The 20,509-nt window shown below is 35.1% G+C and overlaps 1 protein-coding gene and 1 pseudogene across 1 annotated transcript; one reads left to right on the forward strand and one right to left on the reverse strand.

Moving 5' to 3' along the window:
* Window positions 1-7,211: 7,211 nt before the first annotated feature.
* LOC101263632 (G-type lectin S-receptor-like serine/threonine-protein kinase RLK1) lies at window positions 7,212-8,052 on the reverse strand. The gene is made up of 2 exons (XM_069293086.1): window positions 7,722-8,052; window positions 7,212-7,453 (listed from the first exon to the last, which is right to left on the reverse strand). Exons 1-2 carry the CDS (start codon window positions 8,050-8,052, stop codon window positions 7,212-7,214), a joined length of 573 nt encoding a protein of 190 aa, XP_069149187.1.
* Window positions 8,053-19,134: 11,082 nt separating this feature from the next.
* The window catches only part of LOC104646077 (uncharacterized), a 47,969-nt pseudogene continuing 46,594 nt past the window's right edge, over window positions 19,135-20,509 (forward strand).

Raw genomic sequence — 20,509 nt, forward strand, 5'->3', positions numbered from 1 at the left:
TAATCTGCCAAATCAGTCTACTGCAAGGTCAGGATGGAAGCATAGTTCATCACATCCTCTTGATAATCTCATTTCTCCCTTGAATTCTGGAATTCAAACTAGATCAAAAACAAGAAATCTAGTTTCATTCTTAGCATTTATATCATCCATTGAGCCTAAGAATGTTAAAGAAGCATTCGGTGATGCAGACTGGATCAATTCTATGCAAGAAGAACTTCATCAGTTTGAAAGAAGTAAAGTATAGTACCTGGTTCCTCGACCTGAAGACAGAACAATAATAGGAACCAGGTGGGTATTCAGAAACAAACTTGATGAAAATGGAGCTATTACTAGAAATAAATCCAGGCTGGTGGTGCAAGGATACAATCAAGAAGAAGGAATTGACTATGAGGAGACTTTTGCACCTGTTGCCAGAATGGAAGCTATTAGAATCTTAATAGCTTTTGCTGCTTTTATGGGGTTCAAGCTGTATCAAATGGATGTAAAGAGTGCATTTCTGAATGGAGATCTCAAGGAGGAGGTGTATGTCAAGCAACCTCCTGGTTTCGAAGATGCAGAGCTAGCAAATCATGTGTTCAGATTGAATAAGGCATTATATGGTTTGAAGCAAGCTCCAAGAGCTTGGTATGAAAGATTATCTAAGTTTCTGCTGAAGAATGGTTTCAAAAGGGGCAAGATAGACAACACTTTTTTCTTACTAAAAAGAGAACAAGAATTGCTTATCATTCAAGTTTATGTGGATGACATAATTTTTGGAGCCACTTCAGAACATCTCTGTGAAGAATTCTCATCACTGATGGGAAAGGAGTTTGAAATGAGCATGATGGGTGAGTTGACATTCTTCCTGGGGATACAAATCAGGCAATCATCAAATGGAATTTTAATATGCCAGGAGAAGTACATCAAACAGTTGCTGAAGAAATTCAATATGTTTGATTCCAAACCTATTGACACTCCTATGGGAACAAATTCCAAGATGATAGTAGAAGAATCTGATCCTCGTGTGAATCAGACAATGTACAGAGGAATCATTGGCTCCTTACTATATCTGACTGCTAGCAGGCCTGATATTGTTTACAGTGTTGGAATGTGTGCCAGGTTTCAAGCAAGTCCTCGTGATTCACATCTGAAGGCTGCAAAACGCATTCTCAGATACCTGAAGAAAACAGGGGACCTAGTTCTCTTTTATCCTGCAGGTGATACTTTTGATCTGGTTGGCTTTACAGATGCTGATTTTGCAGGTTATCAAGTTGACATGAAAAGCACCTCTGGAATGGCTCATTTCCTTGGATCATCACTTGTCTCTTGGGGCACTAGGAAGCACAACTCTGTAGCTCTCTCAACTGCTGAAGCTGAATATGTAGCTGCTGCAGCTTGTTGTTCTCAATTGCTGTGGATCAGGCAATACTTAGAAGATTTTGGAATCCATATCAAAGCAATTCCTCTCATGTGTGACAACGCTAGTGCTGTGAATATGTGCAAGAATCCAGTTCAGCATAAAAGAACAAAGCACATTGATGTCAGACATCATTTTTTGAGAGATCATATTGAGAAAGGTAACATTGTGCTTACATACTGTCCAACAGAGGAACAGATTGCAGACATCTTCACCAAGGCTCTGAGCAAGGATCAATTTGAGAAAAATAGATTAAAATTGGGAATGTTGATTCCCAAGTGATGCTTTTAGCTTCCAACAGCAGAACTCCCTTGATGGTTAGAATTGCAGTGCAGGTATTCTTTGTGTGAATTTTAAATATCTGAACAAGATCAATCGTTGTATCTTTTGTAGGTATACTCTCAATAGGGACCTGCTCAGCAAAAGAAGAGGCTAGAACAATCAAGGAATGAAGTTAAACTCTATCATGGTACCTGGTGCCTGTCCAGGTTAGCATTTATACATTAAATTTTAAACTAAAATTTTGACCGTTGAAAAAAGCCACGTGTCAGTCATCGGTTACTCTGACCGATAAGTCCAATCGTTTCTCTCTCAAACGACGCATCTACTCAAGGACCTGACACCTTTTCACTTCGTATTAAAAGGGGGTCTTTTCTTCTTGAAACTCTCATCCGTCTTTTAAACTTTATCTCTCTCCTCTATCATTAAACTTCTCTCATTCAAAGACAAATCTATCTTCTTCTTCTTTCTGTTCCTTCAACGACCCCTTCTAGTATCACAAACATGTCTTCTTCTTCATCTTCTTCTAAGAAAATGTTGGATGCCCTTAGTGAGATTGAGCCTCTAGCATTCTACACTCCAACAACTGCTCAAGCCAGACTTCCTCCCCCACCCAGTCCTCCTCAAAATACTCCGGATAACCCTTTCTTCTCCATAGATCTAAACACTTCTGCAGTGCCCACTGGACCTGGTCCATGTGAAGACATGTTGCCTGACAACATGTTTGAAGGAGATCTACCAAAACATAGGGCTTTCGAGTCTAATATTCTGGCAGCGAGTGAGGAACTCGTGATTGAAAGTCTGGCAATGATGCGAGAAGAGGCCAGAGCAGAAAACACTGATGTTCTGGAAGAAGAGGTCAGGCCTTCTCAACCCATTTTCGATAAAACCCCCGATTTGGGGCGGTATTCTTCTTCCTCTTCATCTGAATCTGCAAATGAGGAAGTCCCATTAAAATGGAAGGTTGAGAGTCAAAAAGGGAAAGAAAAGGTCGTGGAGGAAACTCCTAAGAGACGACCTAATACAAGGTCTGCTGCATAAAAATTGATGGTAGATGGCTTGAAGGCAAGCGCACGCTCTGCTGCTGCAGTCAGAAGTACACGAACCTTCAAGGTATCAAATTTTAAGATACCTAAATAAAAATTGGTTGAGTTGTCTGGAGAAGAGATTGAAAAGAAAAATAACAAGAAGAAGTCAGAAAAGAAAAGGGAAAGGGTTACAAAGAAGGTTGAAAAGTCACAGTCAAAAGGGAAGAGATCTGAGAAAAAGAGAAAGCGGACACAGGGACCTGGTCCTCAAGCCAGGAAAGTTGAGAATGTCAACTTGCAGGAGGTAGTTGACAGTCTGAGGAAACAAGCAGTTCTCGCTGGAAGAGTGTTTGATATAGGGATTATTACTCTTCCGGGCATGGACTCTCTGCATGACATGGTAGAGATCCAGTCATGGCTGCACCTGTTCAACAAAAAATCCCCCATCCTCCATGAAGAAGAGGTTCGTGAATTCTATTACAATGTTCAATTTCTGGAAGATGGGAGTCTCCTCACACGTGTGAACAATGTTGCTATTTCTTTAAATGAGGAGGTGTTGGGCAAAATCCTTAGAGTGCCTACAGAGGGGACCCGGTCCGTGCAGGGAAAAACTTGCTCTTCAGAATTTGCATCTCTGATTTCTAAGACTCCCACAACCAAGGTTGCTGGGATTTATAAGAAAACTATGAAGAGTGACTATCAGCTGGTCTTCGAGTTTGTCAACAAAGTGATTCTCCCTCGCACTGAAAAAGAGAACACTTGCTACTGCTGCTGACTTGTACATCATGGAGATGCTGTGCAGCTTTGAGGCTCTGTGCCTTCCTAGTCTCATGATTGAACACATTCACAAAACAGTGATTGAGAGGAAAGGAGTACATGGAATGGGGTATGGATACTTTCTCACTAAAGTATTCAATTACTTTCAGATTCCTCTTGGTGTTGGCAAGGTGGGGACAGTTAAACAAACTATCTCTGAGCATACCTTGTTTGAATGTGAATGTATTGAAGGCAGAGGCTTACCAAAAAGCAAGATGGCTCAACTTCTTGAGGACCTGGATCAGCTTAAACATGAGACTGAAGAACTCACTGTGCGTTTGAGTAGTTTAGAGGCTGAAATTGCTGTACTCAAAGCAGAGCTGCTTACTGCACAAAGTGAGGGACCTGGTTCTTCAGCTGTACAAGCACTGGAGAGAGAGAAAAATGAGTTGAAGGCGACGATAACTGCCCTGCAAGAAAAGGCCATCAAGGATAATGATGCTGCCAATGCACGACTCACTCTTGTTATCCAGTCTCTATCCAAAACTCCTCCCTCTTCCTAAACTGTGATCTATTCTTCCCTGTGTCTTTTTTGTTGTGTGGCTAATCATCGTGTTAATGGATTTTTAGTTTGTTTTTAATGTATTTATGTTATAATGGCATGTTGGTTTCTTTATTCCTTTGTTGTTCTTCCTATGTTCTTTTGTGAATGCTTTTCCTCTACTGTGTTGGTTGCTGATTCGCTCTGATCTTGTTCAATATTTATGTTGGCTCAATGGTTTACTGCATATCTTTTTTATGATACCAAAAGGGGGAAGTAAACTGTAAGTAGCTAAATAAGGGAGATCATACATTAAGAGGGAATATACAGAAAGGGGGAATACAAAGTCAGGGGGAACGATTTTGATATCATTGTTTGTCATCATAAAAAAGGGGGAAAATGTTATTTGTAGTTTTGATGATTTGACAAACTTAGGGACCTCATAAAGGTACCGGGTTTTCTACTTGAGTATTGCAGGTGTATTGTTCGAAGTATTGCAGATGAAACAAAACTCAGGGACCTAATAGAGGTACCAGGCTCTTATGATGATGAGCCAGTCAACAGCCTGCTGGAGATGGTGCGGAAAGTAGGTGCACACTTCCCGATGGCGTCAGAAAGTGTGACCCTTCCAGCCAATGGCAAAGAAGTTTAGGAAAGTTACTTGCCTATACAAAAGGCACTTTCCTAAACACTTTTCCTTAGTTTTTGCAACTTGATAAACACTTTTCAAGAACTCTTGCAAAGACTAACACAAAGCATATGCAGAATCATTCCTAGGACAACAGCAACATCTGAAGCTTTTTGTCTAGTTGTTTAGGAATTTATTCTCTTGTTCTTAAATTGTAAACCACTCCTAAATCTATAAAGGAATTGGTGTGTTATGTTAAAAGTCTAGGTTTTCCAGGTGGGATAGCTTAGTGGGTAGAGTGTTTTATTACTTAGGCTTGTTGAGCAATAGAGGTCTATTGCTTAACGGTAAGATTGATAACTCTTTCTTACGTTTGGTGTAATCGTGTTTCGCTTTTGCTTTTGAAGATTAGTGAAAACGATTGAAAATCCTGTGAGACAGGTCGTGGTTTTACTCCCTTAAGCAAGGAGGTTTCCACGTAAAATCAGTGTGTTGATTTTACTGCATTTAACTTTCTGGTAATTTTTTGAGTTAAAGTAAGGGACCTGGTCCATTACTCGTTAAGTAAAGGCATTCATTCTATCAGTTTGTCTATCAGGCAAGGTACAGGAGGGGGTGTCTGTGGTTTCAACAGCCTATGCTCAATAGGAACTGATCAGAGGCCGAGATGTGATTTTCCACACGGATATATCTTGGATGATCCGAATGATAAATTAGGCAGCTGCAGACAAAATTTCTCTGAGCAAAACTGTAACCTTGAATCACGAGAAGTTGAGTCTTTCACATTCCACGAAATGTTGGATAATAACTGGCCTGACTCTGATTATGAGTCTCCCCAGGATGTTTCAGAGGATTGGTGCAGAGAGAATTGTTTGAGTGATTGTTTTTTTGCTGTTGCCACTTACAGTGACGACAACGTTTGTTGGAAGAAAAGGTATCCTCTTTCAAATGGGAGAGTAGGTCCAACGATCGGAGGGAAGGCTTTGATAAAGATAAGGAAAGACAACTCCACAGTGTGGGAATCACCAAATGTTGAAATACGAAAAAAGAAAAATCAATCTACTCTGATCATTTCTGGTTCTGTGTTGTTGGCCAGTTCAGTTTTCATGAATTTAATCTTATTTATTTCGGCACTTGTGTACATTTTTAAGTTTAAATGGAAAAAACGAAAGATAATTGCACAGTATTCAGCTCTTCCAGGTGTGAACTTAAGAAGTTTTAGATACAAAGAGCTAGAACAAGTTACAAATGGATTCAAGGAAGAGTTAGAAACTGGAGCTTATTCAACAGTTTACAAAGCCCTTCTTGATGATGAAAATGGGAAAGTCGTTGCTGTAAAAAAACTTCATAACATGGTAACAGAAGGAGAAGGAGAAGAAGTATTTGAAGCTGAAGTGAATTCAATCAGCAGGACTAATCACAAGAACTTAGTCCAACTCCTTGGATTCTGCAACGAAGGCCAACACCGCCTTTTGGTATATGAACACATGAAAACCGGCTCAATAGCACACTTGCTATTCAAAGATTCTAGGCTTAGTTGGTCTAAAAGGGTACAAGTTGCCATCGACACTGCCAAAGGACTTTGCTATTTGCATGAAGAGTGCAGTACCCAAATTATACATTGTGACATCAAGCCCCAAAACGTGCTTTTGGATGAAAATATGACAGCAAAAATAGCAGATTTTGGCATGGCCAAGCTACTGAGAAAACATCAGACTCAAACAACCACTAGGGTACGTGGAACCAAAGGGTACTTAGCCCCAGACTGGTTCAGAAGCATGCCTGTTACTGTGAAGGTTGATGTGTACAGCTTCAGGGTCTTGCTCTTGGAGTTGTTGTGCTGCAGAAGAAACTATGAGCAGGATGTGGCAAACGAGAACGAAAGGATACTACTAGAATGGGCTTACGATTGCTATGAAAGAAATAAGTTGCATTTACTTGTAGGCGATGATGAAGAGGCATTAGAAGATATCAAGAGATTCGAGAAATTCTTGTTGGTTGCTATTTGGTGCATTCAAAAAAATCCAGCATCAAGGCCTAACATGAAGAAAGTCATGTTAATGCTTGAAGGTTCTGTTTAAGTATCGATTCCTCGCGATCCTTTTTCGTTTATCGATTCTATTTAGATCAACCATGTTTTTTTCTTCCCATTATTCATTTGCTTGGACCTAAAGAGTACATCAATAACCTGTATCTGTATCTCAGTGCACTATGTTTCTTGAAATGTATGAAATATTTCATCTTCAACTTGAAATACTACTTGCAAATCAATGTTTGTTATACAACATGCTCCATTAATTGTTACAAATACAAACTATTGAATGGTGTAAAATAGCAAGTTGGATCGATGAATTCAACCATGAACCTGAAGCAGACATACATTATATCGAATTTAAGAAGTTCTTATGTTCAAAGTTTCCGTATTTTAAGAAAAGCTTTTACATTCAAAGTGGTATCTACTCTCCCATTTGACAATGGAAGTTTCTTCTTCCAACAACTATTGCTTCTATAAATAGCAACAGTACAGAAACAATCTTCTAAACAAGCCTTCTTGCATTCTTCTTCATCAGAAGGATAAATCCTCTAGAAATCTGACAACGGCCAATCAACATCCGTCACCACATCAAAATCATATAGATCTTCAGGATTTCCCTGTCCAAATTCATCACAACTAGGAACAAATTTTGGTTTGCAGCTCCCATACTTGTTATTCGGATCGATCAACGAATACCCTTTTGGACACTCACAATATGGTCTTTGATTTTCACTTAGATGACACACATTGTTGAATCCACAAACTCCACTTCCAATATCTTCAACAATTGCTAGACATATGTTATCAGACAAAGATTATAAAGTACTCCACTTTTGATCCCCCCGTAGATGTACTCTTTGGACGATAATAATGAGTTAAAACACCATAAAAAATCAAGACTTAGCCTGTAATAATTTTCTGAAATTGAAGGAACATTAGGAGGTGTCAACTTCTGAAATTGAAGGAACATTAGGAGGTGTCAACTTCTGAAATTGAAGGAACATTAGGAGGTGTCAACACAAGTCTTTGATTGTTCCTTTTCAATATGTAAACTAAACCAAACTCATCGAATACCAATTGATAACCAGAATTGGCTTCCTCCCCTGAATTAGAAGTATGACTATTGTAATACTCAGCATCATAATTGAAATTCGTCGGTTTGGATTGAGTAACAAGAACCAAATTCCCATCACTCAACATACGAAGATAAAATCTATCAGGAACGAACAAAGGCTCAGATTTTCGAGCAACAAGCTTGTTGTTAATCTCTAGTATTTGAGTAGGCATAAGGGTATCATCAGTCGGACACCGAAAAATTCCCCATAATACTGAAGAACCAACACCAACAAGAACAAAGTTTCCTGTATCAATCCTACCAGTGCTCCACATGATCATTTTCCCCTAGAATCGCGGAGAATTAGTCCCTTTTGAGGATTTAACTCTGCGATTGAGCCTCGTGGCACGAGGTTACCACCATTTGCATACCAAACTATGTTGGCATCTTTAATCTTGGCATAGTATATACAAAGCAAGAACTGATTTTGACTTCGAATTTTCTTGAATCCAAATGCAAAATCTCCAGATTGAGAAAGCCATGATGTTGTTTCATCATTTGCTATGAGAGAGCTGCCTAATGGTATAATTTTGAAAGATGAGTAACATTTTGTTATAAGTGAAATTGATAATTTTGAAAAGAAGACGAATTATCTATTGCGTTTATCATGATATTTGATTGAATAATATTAAAAATAAGACAAATTATTTACTACATTTATGATAGTAGGAAATAGTCTTAGTCACCAATTATTGTTACTTGGTGAGTGTTGTGTACTTCTTTGACTTTCCCAAGCTTTTTGATAATTGAAAATTTTAAATGAATAAAGAGAGTTGTAGGAGATGTGGACCAGGCTGGGTGATGGGTTAATTTATAATAAATAATATTTATATGCCTACTGTGATGTTTGTCTCCATATCCACAAAAGAAAAGTTTTACCAATATAATCTTTACTTATTTAATATTTTTTTTTAAAAAAATTATCCTACAAATAAATTTAAAAGAGTTAATATTATATCATAATTAGGTAATTTGTCCATGCGATCATAAATAATAATTGTATTGACATTGCAAATAATTTTCTATTAATATCCATATATTAAAAATAATGGTAAAATAGGTTCCTACAAAAATATTAGCAATATTACAACATGAATTTGATTATTCGTCATTATCACATAACCAAAGAGCCTCTAACGAATGAATTATTTACAAAATAATTAGTTCTTTAATTAACATTAAAAGAAAAATAAAGAAGAAAATAAGAACATATATACAAAGACAACTCATGGTAAAAAGAATCATTTAAGTTGCTCAGATTATACAACTGTGATATATGTGTTAGGAGAAAATTCAAAAGTTTGTTAACATATTCAAAAAAGAATTACGCTTTAACACAAGTACCCCCTCAACCTATGCCCGAAATCTCAGATACACACTCATACTATACTAAGGTTCTATTATCCCCTGAACTTATTTTATTAATAATTTCCTACCCCTATTCGGCCTACGTGACACTATTTTGTGAGCCCAACGCTGATTGACTTTTTTTTTCAAGTTAGTGCCATGTAGGCCAAAAAGGGGTAGAAAATTACTTGTAAAAAAAGTTTAGAGGGTAATAGGACCTAAGTATAGTATAAGTGTGTCTCTGAAATTTCGAGCATAGATTGAGGGGGTACTTGTGCATTTTCCCTACAATTTTTGAACTTGCATAATGAATTTCTTCAATTGATTGTAACGACCTGTTTAGTCGTTTTGAGCAGTGGAGTTAATTCTGGTAATAGCTGTCTGGGTCGACGGATCCCACGACGGATCGTCATGGGCACGACGGACCGTCGAGGGGGTCTCCTTCCAGAACACTTAGACTCTGAAAAAATTGGGTACTGAGAACAACTCTCTGAACTTCGCGACGGAAGAGCAGGACGAACCGTCGTAGGCACGACGGACCATCACAGACTCTTTAATGAATTTGACTCTCTGAACTTTGTGACAGAAACAGCAGGACGGACCGTCGCAGGCACAACGGACCGTCACAGGCTGCGTAACCCTGACTGGGTCAGATTTTTGTTAAAAATTTTAAGGGGTGTTTTGGACTATTCTTGCTTATGATTATAATGTTAGTGGTTTAATGTTAATAATCCAATTACTTGGGGGTTAAAGGAGATAACCTTGAATTAAATAGTGGGTTACTTTTACCATCTTTTATACTTAATTATATGATAATTAGGGTAAAAGAAAAAGAGTTTGAAGAAGGAAAAATCAGAAAGAAAAAGAGAGGACGAGCGAGAGAAAGAGAAGAACGCAACTTTGGGAAAGTAGATTGCTTGATCACGATTCTTCGGTGGAGGTAGGTTATGGTTTATGCTATTCTGTAGTAAACTCTAAATAGTGATTGATATGTATTGGGTAATTTTGTAAAGTCTTCTATATGCTTAATTGTGTGCTTGCATGATGTGATTATATAATTGTGATGAATTAGCATGATGAGGCTGTTGAATCTTAAACCTTAAAACCTCTTTGTTAATGATGATGCCTTGGTATAAAAGAAGGCTTGATGAACTAAAAGAATGAGATTAGGGGATCGGGTGTCACGAACCGACACGTAGAAGTAGGGGATCGGGTGTCACGAACCGACACGTAGAAGTAGGAGATCGGGTGTCACGAACCGACATGTAGAAGTAGGGGATCAAAGTGTCACGTTCCGACACCAGGATAGTAGAGGATCGGGTGTCACGTTCCGACACCAGGATAGTAGAGGATCGGGTGTCACGTTCCGACACCAGGATAGTAGGGGATCGGAGTGTCACGTTCTGACACCAGGATAGTAAGATGAATGAATATTGAGGGGATCGGAGTGTCACGTTCTGGCACCAGGATAGTAAAGAGAATGAATCTTGAATTATGCTAATTTACTCAGATTTAAAGAACCTGTTTCCCAAATGAGTATGGTGTGGAGGCTTGAGTCCTCATAGATGTGCTTGGGTTGTGGCCAATGATTATGGTACTTGTTGTTGTCACCTGTTAAGTGTTATGGTTGATTTTATGTTATTATTCGATATATATTGCTTTCTATTTTGAGTTGGCCGATGATACCTACTCAGTACTTGTGCCTTGTACTGACCCCTACTTGTAAATTTCTTCTTTGTTATTTGTGGAGTGCAGCAAACGTGCCATCGACTTCAACTCAAGCGCAACTCTAGCCAGACCTCAGCATAATCAGATTTCAGGGTGAGCTATTATTCCTAGCTCAGACTGGATTCTTTCTTCCACGTCTTGATGTCTTGAAGTTCGAATATGGACCACCTGTTTACTTATTTTAGCTTCCTAGATACTCTTGGATTTAGTAATTTGAGGATAGATGTTCTTGTGGTGATGACTTCCAGATTTTGGGAATAATAAGTATTAAATTTTAGAAGTTATTTATTGATTATATTAATGAGTTTTAAGTCTTCCACATTATATTCTGTTGATTATGGTTGAAATGTTGGGATTTAGATTGGTTGGTTCGCTCACATAGGAGGGTAAGTGTGGGTGCCACTCGCGGCTCGTTTTGGGTCATGACATTGATAAGCGAAAATTACATATCTATGTAAACATAGATAATATTTAAGTTTATATATATTACTTTTAAGTTATAAAATTTAATATATAATATCAAAACATGAATTCTTGGAGCTGAGTACAATAATTATTTTCTGCACAATGAATATAGGTACTATAAGTGTATATATTCAATATAATCGGACACAACAACTTTGCAGAAAAATAAACAACAGAGTTTAAAACATGTAATAAAAAATAATTGATATCATATGCATAAGTTAATGACTGTAAAAAAACATACCAAGATATATAAAATAGAATGCAATAGAACGGAAAAAATCGAGTCTTCTAATGCACAATATCCCTTAAGAAAACTATTCCACTATAATACAAGAGGTTTAAAGAATTACAAACTCTCATGATGGAACAATTTTATTCACCAACTTATTGATACAAAAACAGCAGTGTCAGTAAGTTACTCAACTGGAGCAAATCAAACGAATATTTAATTTTGCAAAAGTAGAAGAACAAGATCATAATTTTTTTTTAAAAAATGAGAAAAAGAACCCTCTATTTTTAGACAACAAAGGATAGTGTGAACAAATGTTTGTTGTGCCTTGTCAGAAAGGTTACAACTACTTAAAAGAGTTGCAACCCATCGGAAAGTTCACTATCTTTCATAAAAATAGTAACTTTTCATAAAGTCACAACTTTTCATTAAAGTCCCAACTTTTCATAAAAGTCACAACTTTTGAAAGACGTTGCAACTCTTCATTAAAGTCACAACTCTTCAATAAAATCGCAACCATTCATAAAAGTCACATCTTTTCATACAAAAATGAAGACTAATTTGGAAATAAATAAATTTAAAATAAAATTCTTGCTTGTGGTTGCGCCACATAGGGACGTAGAATTCTCTTTTATATAAATATATAATTTTTGTTTTGGTAAATAAATAAAAACAAAAATAAACTTGTTTTCTAGTTTGTTTTTCTCTTCTCCTTTTTCATGTCCATTCTTTCTTTTTTTTTCTCTTATTCGTTTTTTTGTCCCTTTTGTCCTACCTTTTGCATTTTTTCTGTCTTTTTCATCTTCTATCTCTTTTTTAAAATCTATTTTTCCTTTTTTAAAAAAAGAATCTTTTTTTCAGTTTTCTTTATTTAGTTTTAATTTAGTTTTTTTACTTACGGAGCTGAAGAACTTATCTATTTTACATAAAAATAAGGGTAAAAAATACATCTAAAATATTGAGTTTTTTTAGTTTAATACCTAAAATATTGAGAATGATTCCATACCTAAACTATCAATTATTAGTAAATACAATAATGCACTCTCTTTTATTTGAAAAAATCTTGACATATGACATTGCACATGCATAAAATATTCTACCTTGATAAAAATTAAATAATAAAATATCTATATTAATTAAAATATTTTAAAAAATAAAATTTAAATTTATTTTTCTTACTCTACTTCGCCACCTCCTCTCTGTACTCCCCCTCCTCCACCCCCCCCACAATCCCCAATCTTTTATTTTATTTTAAAATTTCTTTTATAATATATTTTTTTAAAATTCATACTTCACCACCCCCTCTAAGAAAAAAAACCACCAACTCATTCTAAAAAAGATTGATATTCATTTTACTTTAATAAAAATAGAAATACCACCCCCTCGTTGCTAATTCTCCGCTCCTAATTTATTTTTATATTTTTCTCGTTTTGTGTTTGATATGTACATATATTTTTAGGAACTTTTTCGTGTATCGAATATAACATATAAAAAATTATTATAAAACGGTCTTGCGGTGGTAAGTAAAATATATTTTCAATATGTATATATCTAATGCAAAGCGATAAAAATTTTGTAAGCGGAGAGTTAGGTGGAGTGGTTAGAATTTGTTTAAAAAAGTAAAAAAAAAAACTAAATACTTTTCTAGAGAAATTTAAAAATGGGGGGGGGGGGTACATGAGAGAGTAAAATATTTTACACTTTTTTTTAAAAAAAATTATTCTTCTCAAATGAAAATGACATAGATGAGCCAAATTTTTAACGGATGACATAGATGAGTCTTTTTATAAGTTCAATGACACATTTACGACTATTTAACGAATTATTAATGTTGATTTCTTTTTTTTAGTCCACATATATGATTAATAGATAAGAATGACAAGTGAAAAGAATTGAGTATAAAAGATTAACTATTTGTCTTCTTACCACTTCTATATAGCGATGATCGCTAAAGTTTAAATTAATAAATGACCATTATATGCAAAAAGATTTAAAGACAAGACAAAAGATCATAATTACTTATTTGTTTGAGAGCTTTCGAGTTTCTTTTCAAGGTATGTTCAAATATGAGTTTCTTTAACATTTCTAGACCACAAATTATATATTTGAAGTTATCTATGTGTGACATGTGAATTTTTATGGCGGAGGTATAATTTTCTCTTTTACACATAAGAGATCTGAAAATGACATTTTTTAAAATTCAAATTGTAAGTAGACAAAGGGATCTCATTTCCTTGTTTCTCTTTATGTTTCTACAAATACATTTCAAAACCTATATATATGTAGATTTGACTACTTTAGTTTAATATTTTCTTAATTTTCTTTTGAAGATTTTATCTATTGAACTATAAGAAATTCATTGATGGATTTATGAAATCCTTATTGCGTGAAAAGTTTTCTGTTTGAAACTATAGAGAAATTACTCAACAAAAGAAAAATCTAGGATTTTAAGAGTTTGAGAGAAATGGGTTTTTTAGTTATTTAGAAGGATATATAATTCAAGTCGGTGAGTGTAAAAATTTAAAAACTCAGATCTCTTACCCTAATACAATTTGAATAGAAGAAAATAACCATTTTAAATCTCTTCTATTGAAAGATGATGATATCTTATATGCAAGGACAAAAAATTCTTGTAAAGCCATAAAACTAAAAGAAGTTTGTAAAGGGCTAAAAAATCATTTTTAATTTTATTGTTTAAGATTACAAGATATAGAGAAGTTTGTAAAGGTCTCACCGTGTTTTACAAAATCCAATTTCAAATTATCTTAGGTCAAAGAAAGGATCAGATCGGGCACACTGACCCTTTTAGTGATGCTCTGATTGGACTTGTGGCTCACCTATCAGCACTTTTCAATCATTTTCCACACTTCGACCTGCACAATCAACACACAATTATTTCAAGTAAAAAGAAAGCAAATAAAAACTTGGGTTGCCTCCTAAAAAGCGTCTTAGTTAATGTCGTGATACGACACAAGTCCATACTAGAACCTCATTCTTGGGGTTGACCTTCGTATCACTGGGAAAATCCCCTTTGTTGTCTTGGGTTCAAATGAGAAGGGATATGACCCATTTGGGTATCAAAATACTTGATTGATACTTAATGGGAAGTAATAGTATGGCTAAGGGTCGACACATCTTCTTTCGCGATGTGATTGATTCATGTGGAAACAATGCCAGCCACTTGTATGCTTCTCCCATCAAAGAGAATGGTAACCTCAATCGGAGCGACTCTTGCAATATGTTCATGAAGGAGAACGGTCCACATACATCTGCAAAGTTTCTAATATGCTAATGGGGATCCTCATGAGCCAAACCACCGAACAACCCTTTTTGTTGCAAAAGTTGAAACATAGTACTTAGTGATGTGAAACACCGTATTTCCTTCAGCCAGAGGCAAGTGAATGTAAACAATACCACCCATAAGATAGGGGTAATTAGCATTAGGCTAGTTTACATCATTGAGGTTTCTGATGTCTTCTTGGTGGCTACTTGGATACCATTGCTCCGTTCTGTTTCAAGACACAAACCAACAAAACAATACAAAAATTAAGTTCAACTATAACTAACAAGAACAACATTCAACTTAACTAAAGATTCTCAAAAAACACCACTCCCTAGCAGCGAGGCCATTTTGATTTTAGATATTAGGAAACTTCATCCAGTACTAAGTGTCAACGATTATTAATTAGCATAACCCAACTAATTGAGTTGGGGGTTAAATCCCATAGGGAGTGGTATGTATGAGAATCAATAGCCAAGTGCAAAAATGCTCAAAGTCAATCATAGGTCAAAACATTCACGAATAAAAGCATGGTTGAAGTTTGGGGTGAATTAATTGTCAAATAACAGGGTTTTTTAATTATAATTATCAACTAAAATAGCAAATAACATGTATAAGTAAATAATGAGACATGTTTTTGGGATGTGATTGGATTATAGGCTAAGTAGAAACTGGGTAATTGCAACTGATATTAAATAGTTGTAAATAATGTGACTAAGCTAGACTCTATTGGGGATAAACATTCTCTTTAACAATTTATCCTGAATCAAATTTGTTTATCTCGAACACCAATAAGAAACAATTAAGAACTACCTACGTTATAGTCTATTCACTGTCTTGAGTTGAATGTGCAGAAGAGGGTTTAAGATGCACTCACTTGAGCTGAATCCATGAAAATCCAATACCCACATACTGTCAAATCAATAATCTTAGTTTTAAAACATCTCTCTCAAGCAAGCCAACAACATAAAGGTACAGTTGCATTTGCAACTATAACCTTTAGATTAGGGCAAAATTATTGAATGAAATCACTTTAAGCAACATTTACACTATCAATAAACAATAGTCAACAACTAACTCAACCTATAATCACATATTCACACCCCAAGAATTGGAGTTTTAGCTTGATATCATAAAAAGATAGAAGTTGTTACCAAATTGTGTTTTCATCAACTAGGTAAGATTTATTTCGTCTTTACAAAGGTCTAATATGACGAATCTTCAACATCCACTTCCAATTTCTTAGAAATGTCAATGTTCGAATCTTTAAATCTAAGGAAATATTATCTCAAAACTCCGTTCGAAACTTCCAAGCTGATAATTCTTATTCTAGATTGAAAGCTAGATAGATTGATAGATCAATCAATACTAAAATAACTAGTAAAAAAATGTATTTATGGTCGGAAAAATATGTTGTGAAGGATCATTTTGGAGCAATAAGTTGGGATCGGTGCTCCACTCGGTGATACCCCCTTTGGTCAATTCCATTGCCTTTTCCATTTGGCCTTCAGTATCTTCAAATTTGTAACTTTGGGCAAGTGCATCATGGAACCGTTTGGCGACTCGTCGACTACTCTTTTTTATCACTTAATTTTATCCTTGAAGTCTTTGCACACTGGAACTTTAAGCGAGACCATGACCATTTGGCGACTTGACCAGTGAGATAGGCGATCATCAGACCTTCTTTTTTTCATTCTTTCAGCTGCCTTGTTCGTTTGTGCTCATTAGTGTTCATGTTTTTTTCCTCAATCCAAATACCTGAAATTCAAGGTACATTGATACAAAATATGCCTTTGCAGACACTAAAATTTTTAAACCAAAGCCCTAATTTATCGAAATCGCGGACTCATAAGTAAGTGCCTAACTTGCATGGACGATTTCTATGGGTGTGAAAACGATAGGCAAAAAATTAGAGATTGCCTTGTTCTCAAGGATAAGGGAAGTGAGGACAATAAAGTTGCCTCTAGTGGTACAGATGAGAGTGCTCTTAAGAAGAATAGGTTTATGCTCTCCAATCTTGAGAAGATCAAGAGTGATCTTCTCATGTTGCTTCTGTTATGTTTTAATGCTTTATTAATTTCCGAATTTCTTGTCTTTTATGACTTGTTATGTTTGATCTTGAATTTGTCTTTAGCATGAATGATGTATAGAAGTGATTATATAGGCTTATTCCCAAGGAAAAGATAGTGTGCCAAAAAAGTAAGGTTATTGTGTGTTTCTCTGTTGCCATGATTCCCTTATCTGCATGTTCATGAAAAAAGCTTAGGTCTTGATAGAAATGACTAATATACATTGTTTTTCCTCATGCTGTGGTGCATTTGAGTGGAATTGCATATAAACTTCATGAGATTAACTAATTAACATACCTTAGTTAGGAGTTGAAAGATTCCTCCTTGAGTAGAGGCTTTTTTAAAGTAAATTGCATATAGGATCCATGACTGTTTTTTGATCATGTTTTAGATAGGAGAATGTAGTTCATCCTTGAAATGAGTAAATGCATAGATGTTCATCCATTTTGAGTTGTTAGAAGTAGTTTCTACTCCCTTGTGTTGCATTGAATATGCTTAGCTTGGAATTACAATTTTCTTCCTTGGTTGTGTGCATTTAGATGTATTGCATGCATGATGGAATGCTAGTTTATAGAGGTAACCTAAAGAAGAGTTTAGAATCTTCATTCGAGGATGAATATCCTAAGGGGGAGATATTGTTATGCTTCAAAAACTAGTATACTAAACTAGAAAGTTCTAAAGCCTTGTGCTAAAGCTTTAGAGTTTGGTATGAGTGTTAAAATTGTAAAATGATTCCCTACTTAGAATGAGGTTTTTAGGGTTAGGGCTTCAAGGTATGACCACCCAAGGACTACAAGAGGGGTCCTTGAGGAAGACCCTTAAAACAGACCCTAAAACTGTCAGAAACCAGCTCCACGACCAATAGATGGACCCACGCCCCGTGGGTTGGGGTCATAGGTCAAGTCGTTCACTTGTTTGCATATTTTTAGCCTCCTTTCACCACCCAAAAGGGTGCAGCACGACCCCTAGACCAATCCACGGTCTGCAATTTTGTGGGGGGTTTGCCGAGTGAGGTCAAATTAGAGTTTAGTTTTTAAGTTGGGGGCTTAGGGGTTAATTGGTATTAAGTTAGGGGTAAAAGGAGGTCGGTTAGTTTTTTTTTATTAAACCATATATATGATACTAATATATCCCTAAACTATGTGATTCAAATCATTATTCCAAGACCACAAAACTAACCCAAATTCACTACAAATAATTCACTCTCTAGAAGTGAAGAAGAAGAGAACTAAGACGGGCATATTTCATCCATTGTTTCAATCTTGTGTTAGGGATTTGAATTAAGGTATGTTATATTATTCATCTATGATTCTTCCACCCATAAATCCCCAGAGTTTCGCCAAAGTCAAAACGCAATTCTTACTAGGGTTTCTTCCTTCATTGTGGGTAGTGTTAAACTTGGTTTCAACCAAGTGGATGATACTTAATTATGATTGAATTGACATTAAATTATTATATTATGATGAATTTATGTGATTTCAATGGTAAAACATAGTCTATTTGATGAATTATATATTTTGAGAGTTTATGCCATGAATGGTGAAATTGAAGAATTAGAAATGATCTTCTAAAATTAAAGTCATGTGTAGTAATGGTTCAAGATTGGGGAACATATAGACATAAATTAAACTATAATTTATTATGTATGATGGATCTTTACTTGTAAATCAATGATTTGAACCTTTTGATGAGTAATGACTAGATTCACCTAGTAATAAAGAATGTGATTAGAATGCCTCAAAATCTAGGAGTAATTGATGATTGTGGGCTTGAAAGTAAGGCTTGTAGTCAAGAATGCTGAATTGACAAGGCTTTGAGAGTAAAGGTAAGGTGATAGAAGTCTAATAGGTATATTTTTGGTGAATGATCTGTACTCACCTAACCTATCTATAAGTTCTAGAAAAGTATAAAGTGATAGAGTCACTCGGACATGAATTTATTGTCAACCACATCCTTCCATGAGACATGGGTCATTTATAATTCGTCGAGGAAGTTGATTGAAAATTTTAAACTATTCGATAACTGTATTTAATAAATTGGCGTGTAATAGACAGGTAATTGATTGAGTTAATAATAATGAGCTATGTTTGAAACTTTATGTGCTAGGTGATTTCAGATAATCAAGTTGACATATAAAGTACATGAATAAAAATAATTTGATTATTGATGAAGCGTATAGACGTGCCTAATTTAATGGACTTATTGTGCTTTTTTGTTTGTTCTCTTTCCTGAAGTAATGGCTTCCAGAGATGAGCTTCACGAAAATGAGGTAGTCAAAAGACCTTCAAAATTTTCTAGAGGAAAAAAATCAATCTAATGGGCGAATGTTCTGAGGTCTTGCCACACGTTGTACATATTTACACAATGGATAATGATGCCACAGACTTATCTAGTGATGAGGAGGGAATTCATCAAGGAGAGAAGTCCAAACAACAAAAAAAGATTTGTAAAGAAATTATCATCAAAATGGAAAGACCAAGGTCACTTCAAAGATGGTATCCTCCAAAGAGAAAAAAGATACAAAACTGCACCAAGAAAATGTAAAGAATTATAGGGGAGTTAGACAACGAAAATGGGGAAGATGGGTTACAGAGATGAACATTCTTAATCCGCCACCGAAGGAAAGCGACCCCATCCACAATTATGAAAGACAAATTGACATGCAACTCCATATATGTTTAATTACTTTATTTGTTCAAGTTTCCATAGGTTTATCTTCTCCAATCTCTTTTTGTAAAATTACACAATATATCTTCTTGTTGTTGTTGAAATAATCAATTGGAGGCACATGAATAATTGTGATGTGTGTATTGATGAGGTGGAGTTGTTTTTGTTGTATTACTTGTAATGATTTGCTAAAAAATATTATCTAAAAATGATACTTTTGCTAGATAAAAAACCTTGGGTTATAAAAAATATTTAGACAATATATTTCTAGTGCAACAAAAATGTTCAATATAGTTTAACATAAATCTTAAAATAAGTAATTGAAAGATTTTTGTTAAATAGTTCATTTGAATTTTTTTTAAAGATAAATTATTTACATGAAGCTACCACTTATTTTCTCCCTTAACATATCGTGAGGAGCTTGACATAGAAATTTAGTTAAGAGTTATTCATTGCGTTTTTTTCTTATATCAAACATAACTTGGTACTCATTTTCTTCATTAATTAGATTAGCTAAATAAGGTCAATTTTGTACACTTCTCACTAAATGTAAATTCCTTCTTTAAAATACAAAATATGACACCATTTTTCTTTTCAAATTAATAATAATCATGTTTTAATTTCAAACATGATCAAGTAAATAGAGACGTCCTAATAAAGACAAATATATACAAAGTCACATGGTACACATTTTTAGCTTGATTTTGGTATGGCAGTAGAAACATATTTATGAGGTTGAATAGATGAAAGCAATCTTTCTTTGAAATCACCTTCACATTTTCATTCTTAATAATGATCTATATGGTATAGTTTGAACTTCGAGATTGATTTTTTAAATTGTGATCATTAATTTTGTCTTTTTTAGTCTTTTATGATAAAAATAGTTTTATGTCCTTTCATAACATATCTTTTTTTCTTATACATAAGAGATCTTAAAAGAATTT

This window comes from Solanum lycopersicum, chromosome 1, assembly GCF_036512215.1.
Source record: "Solanum lycopersicum chromosome 1, SLM_r2.1".
NCBI classification, from domain to species: Eukaryota; Viridiplantae; Streptophyta; class Magnoliopsida; order Solanales; family Solanaceae; genus Solanum; species Solanum lycopersicum.

Bases quoted from the DNA above. Each gene is read 5' to 3' on its own strand.
- LOC101263632 (XM_069293086.1), bottom strand. From the start codon at position 8,052: ATGTGGAGCACTGGTAGGATTGATACAGGAAACTTTGTTCTTGTTGGT. The intron at 7,454-7,721 runs GTTTAGTTTACA...ACATATGTCTAG, and splicing joins ATTGGTATTCGATGAGTTTG to CAATTGTTGAAGATATTGGA.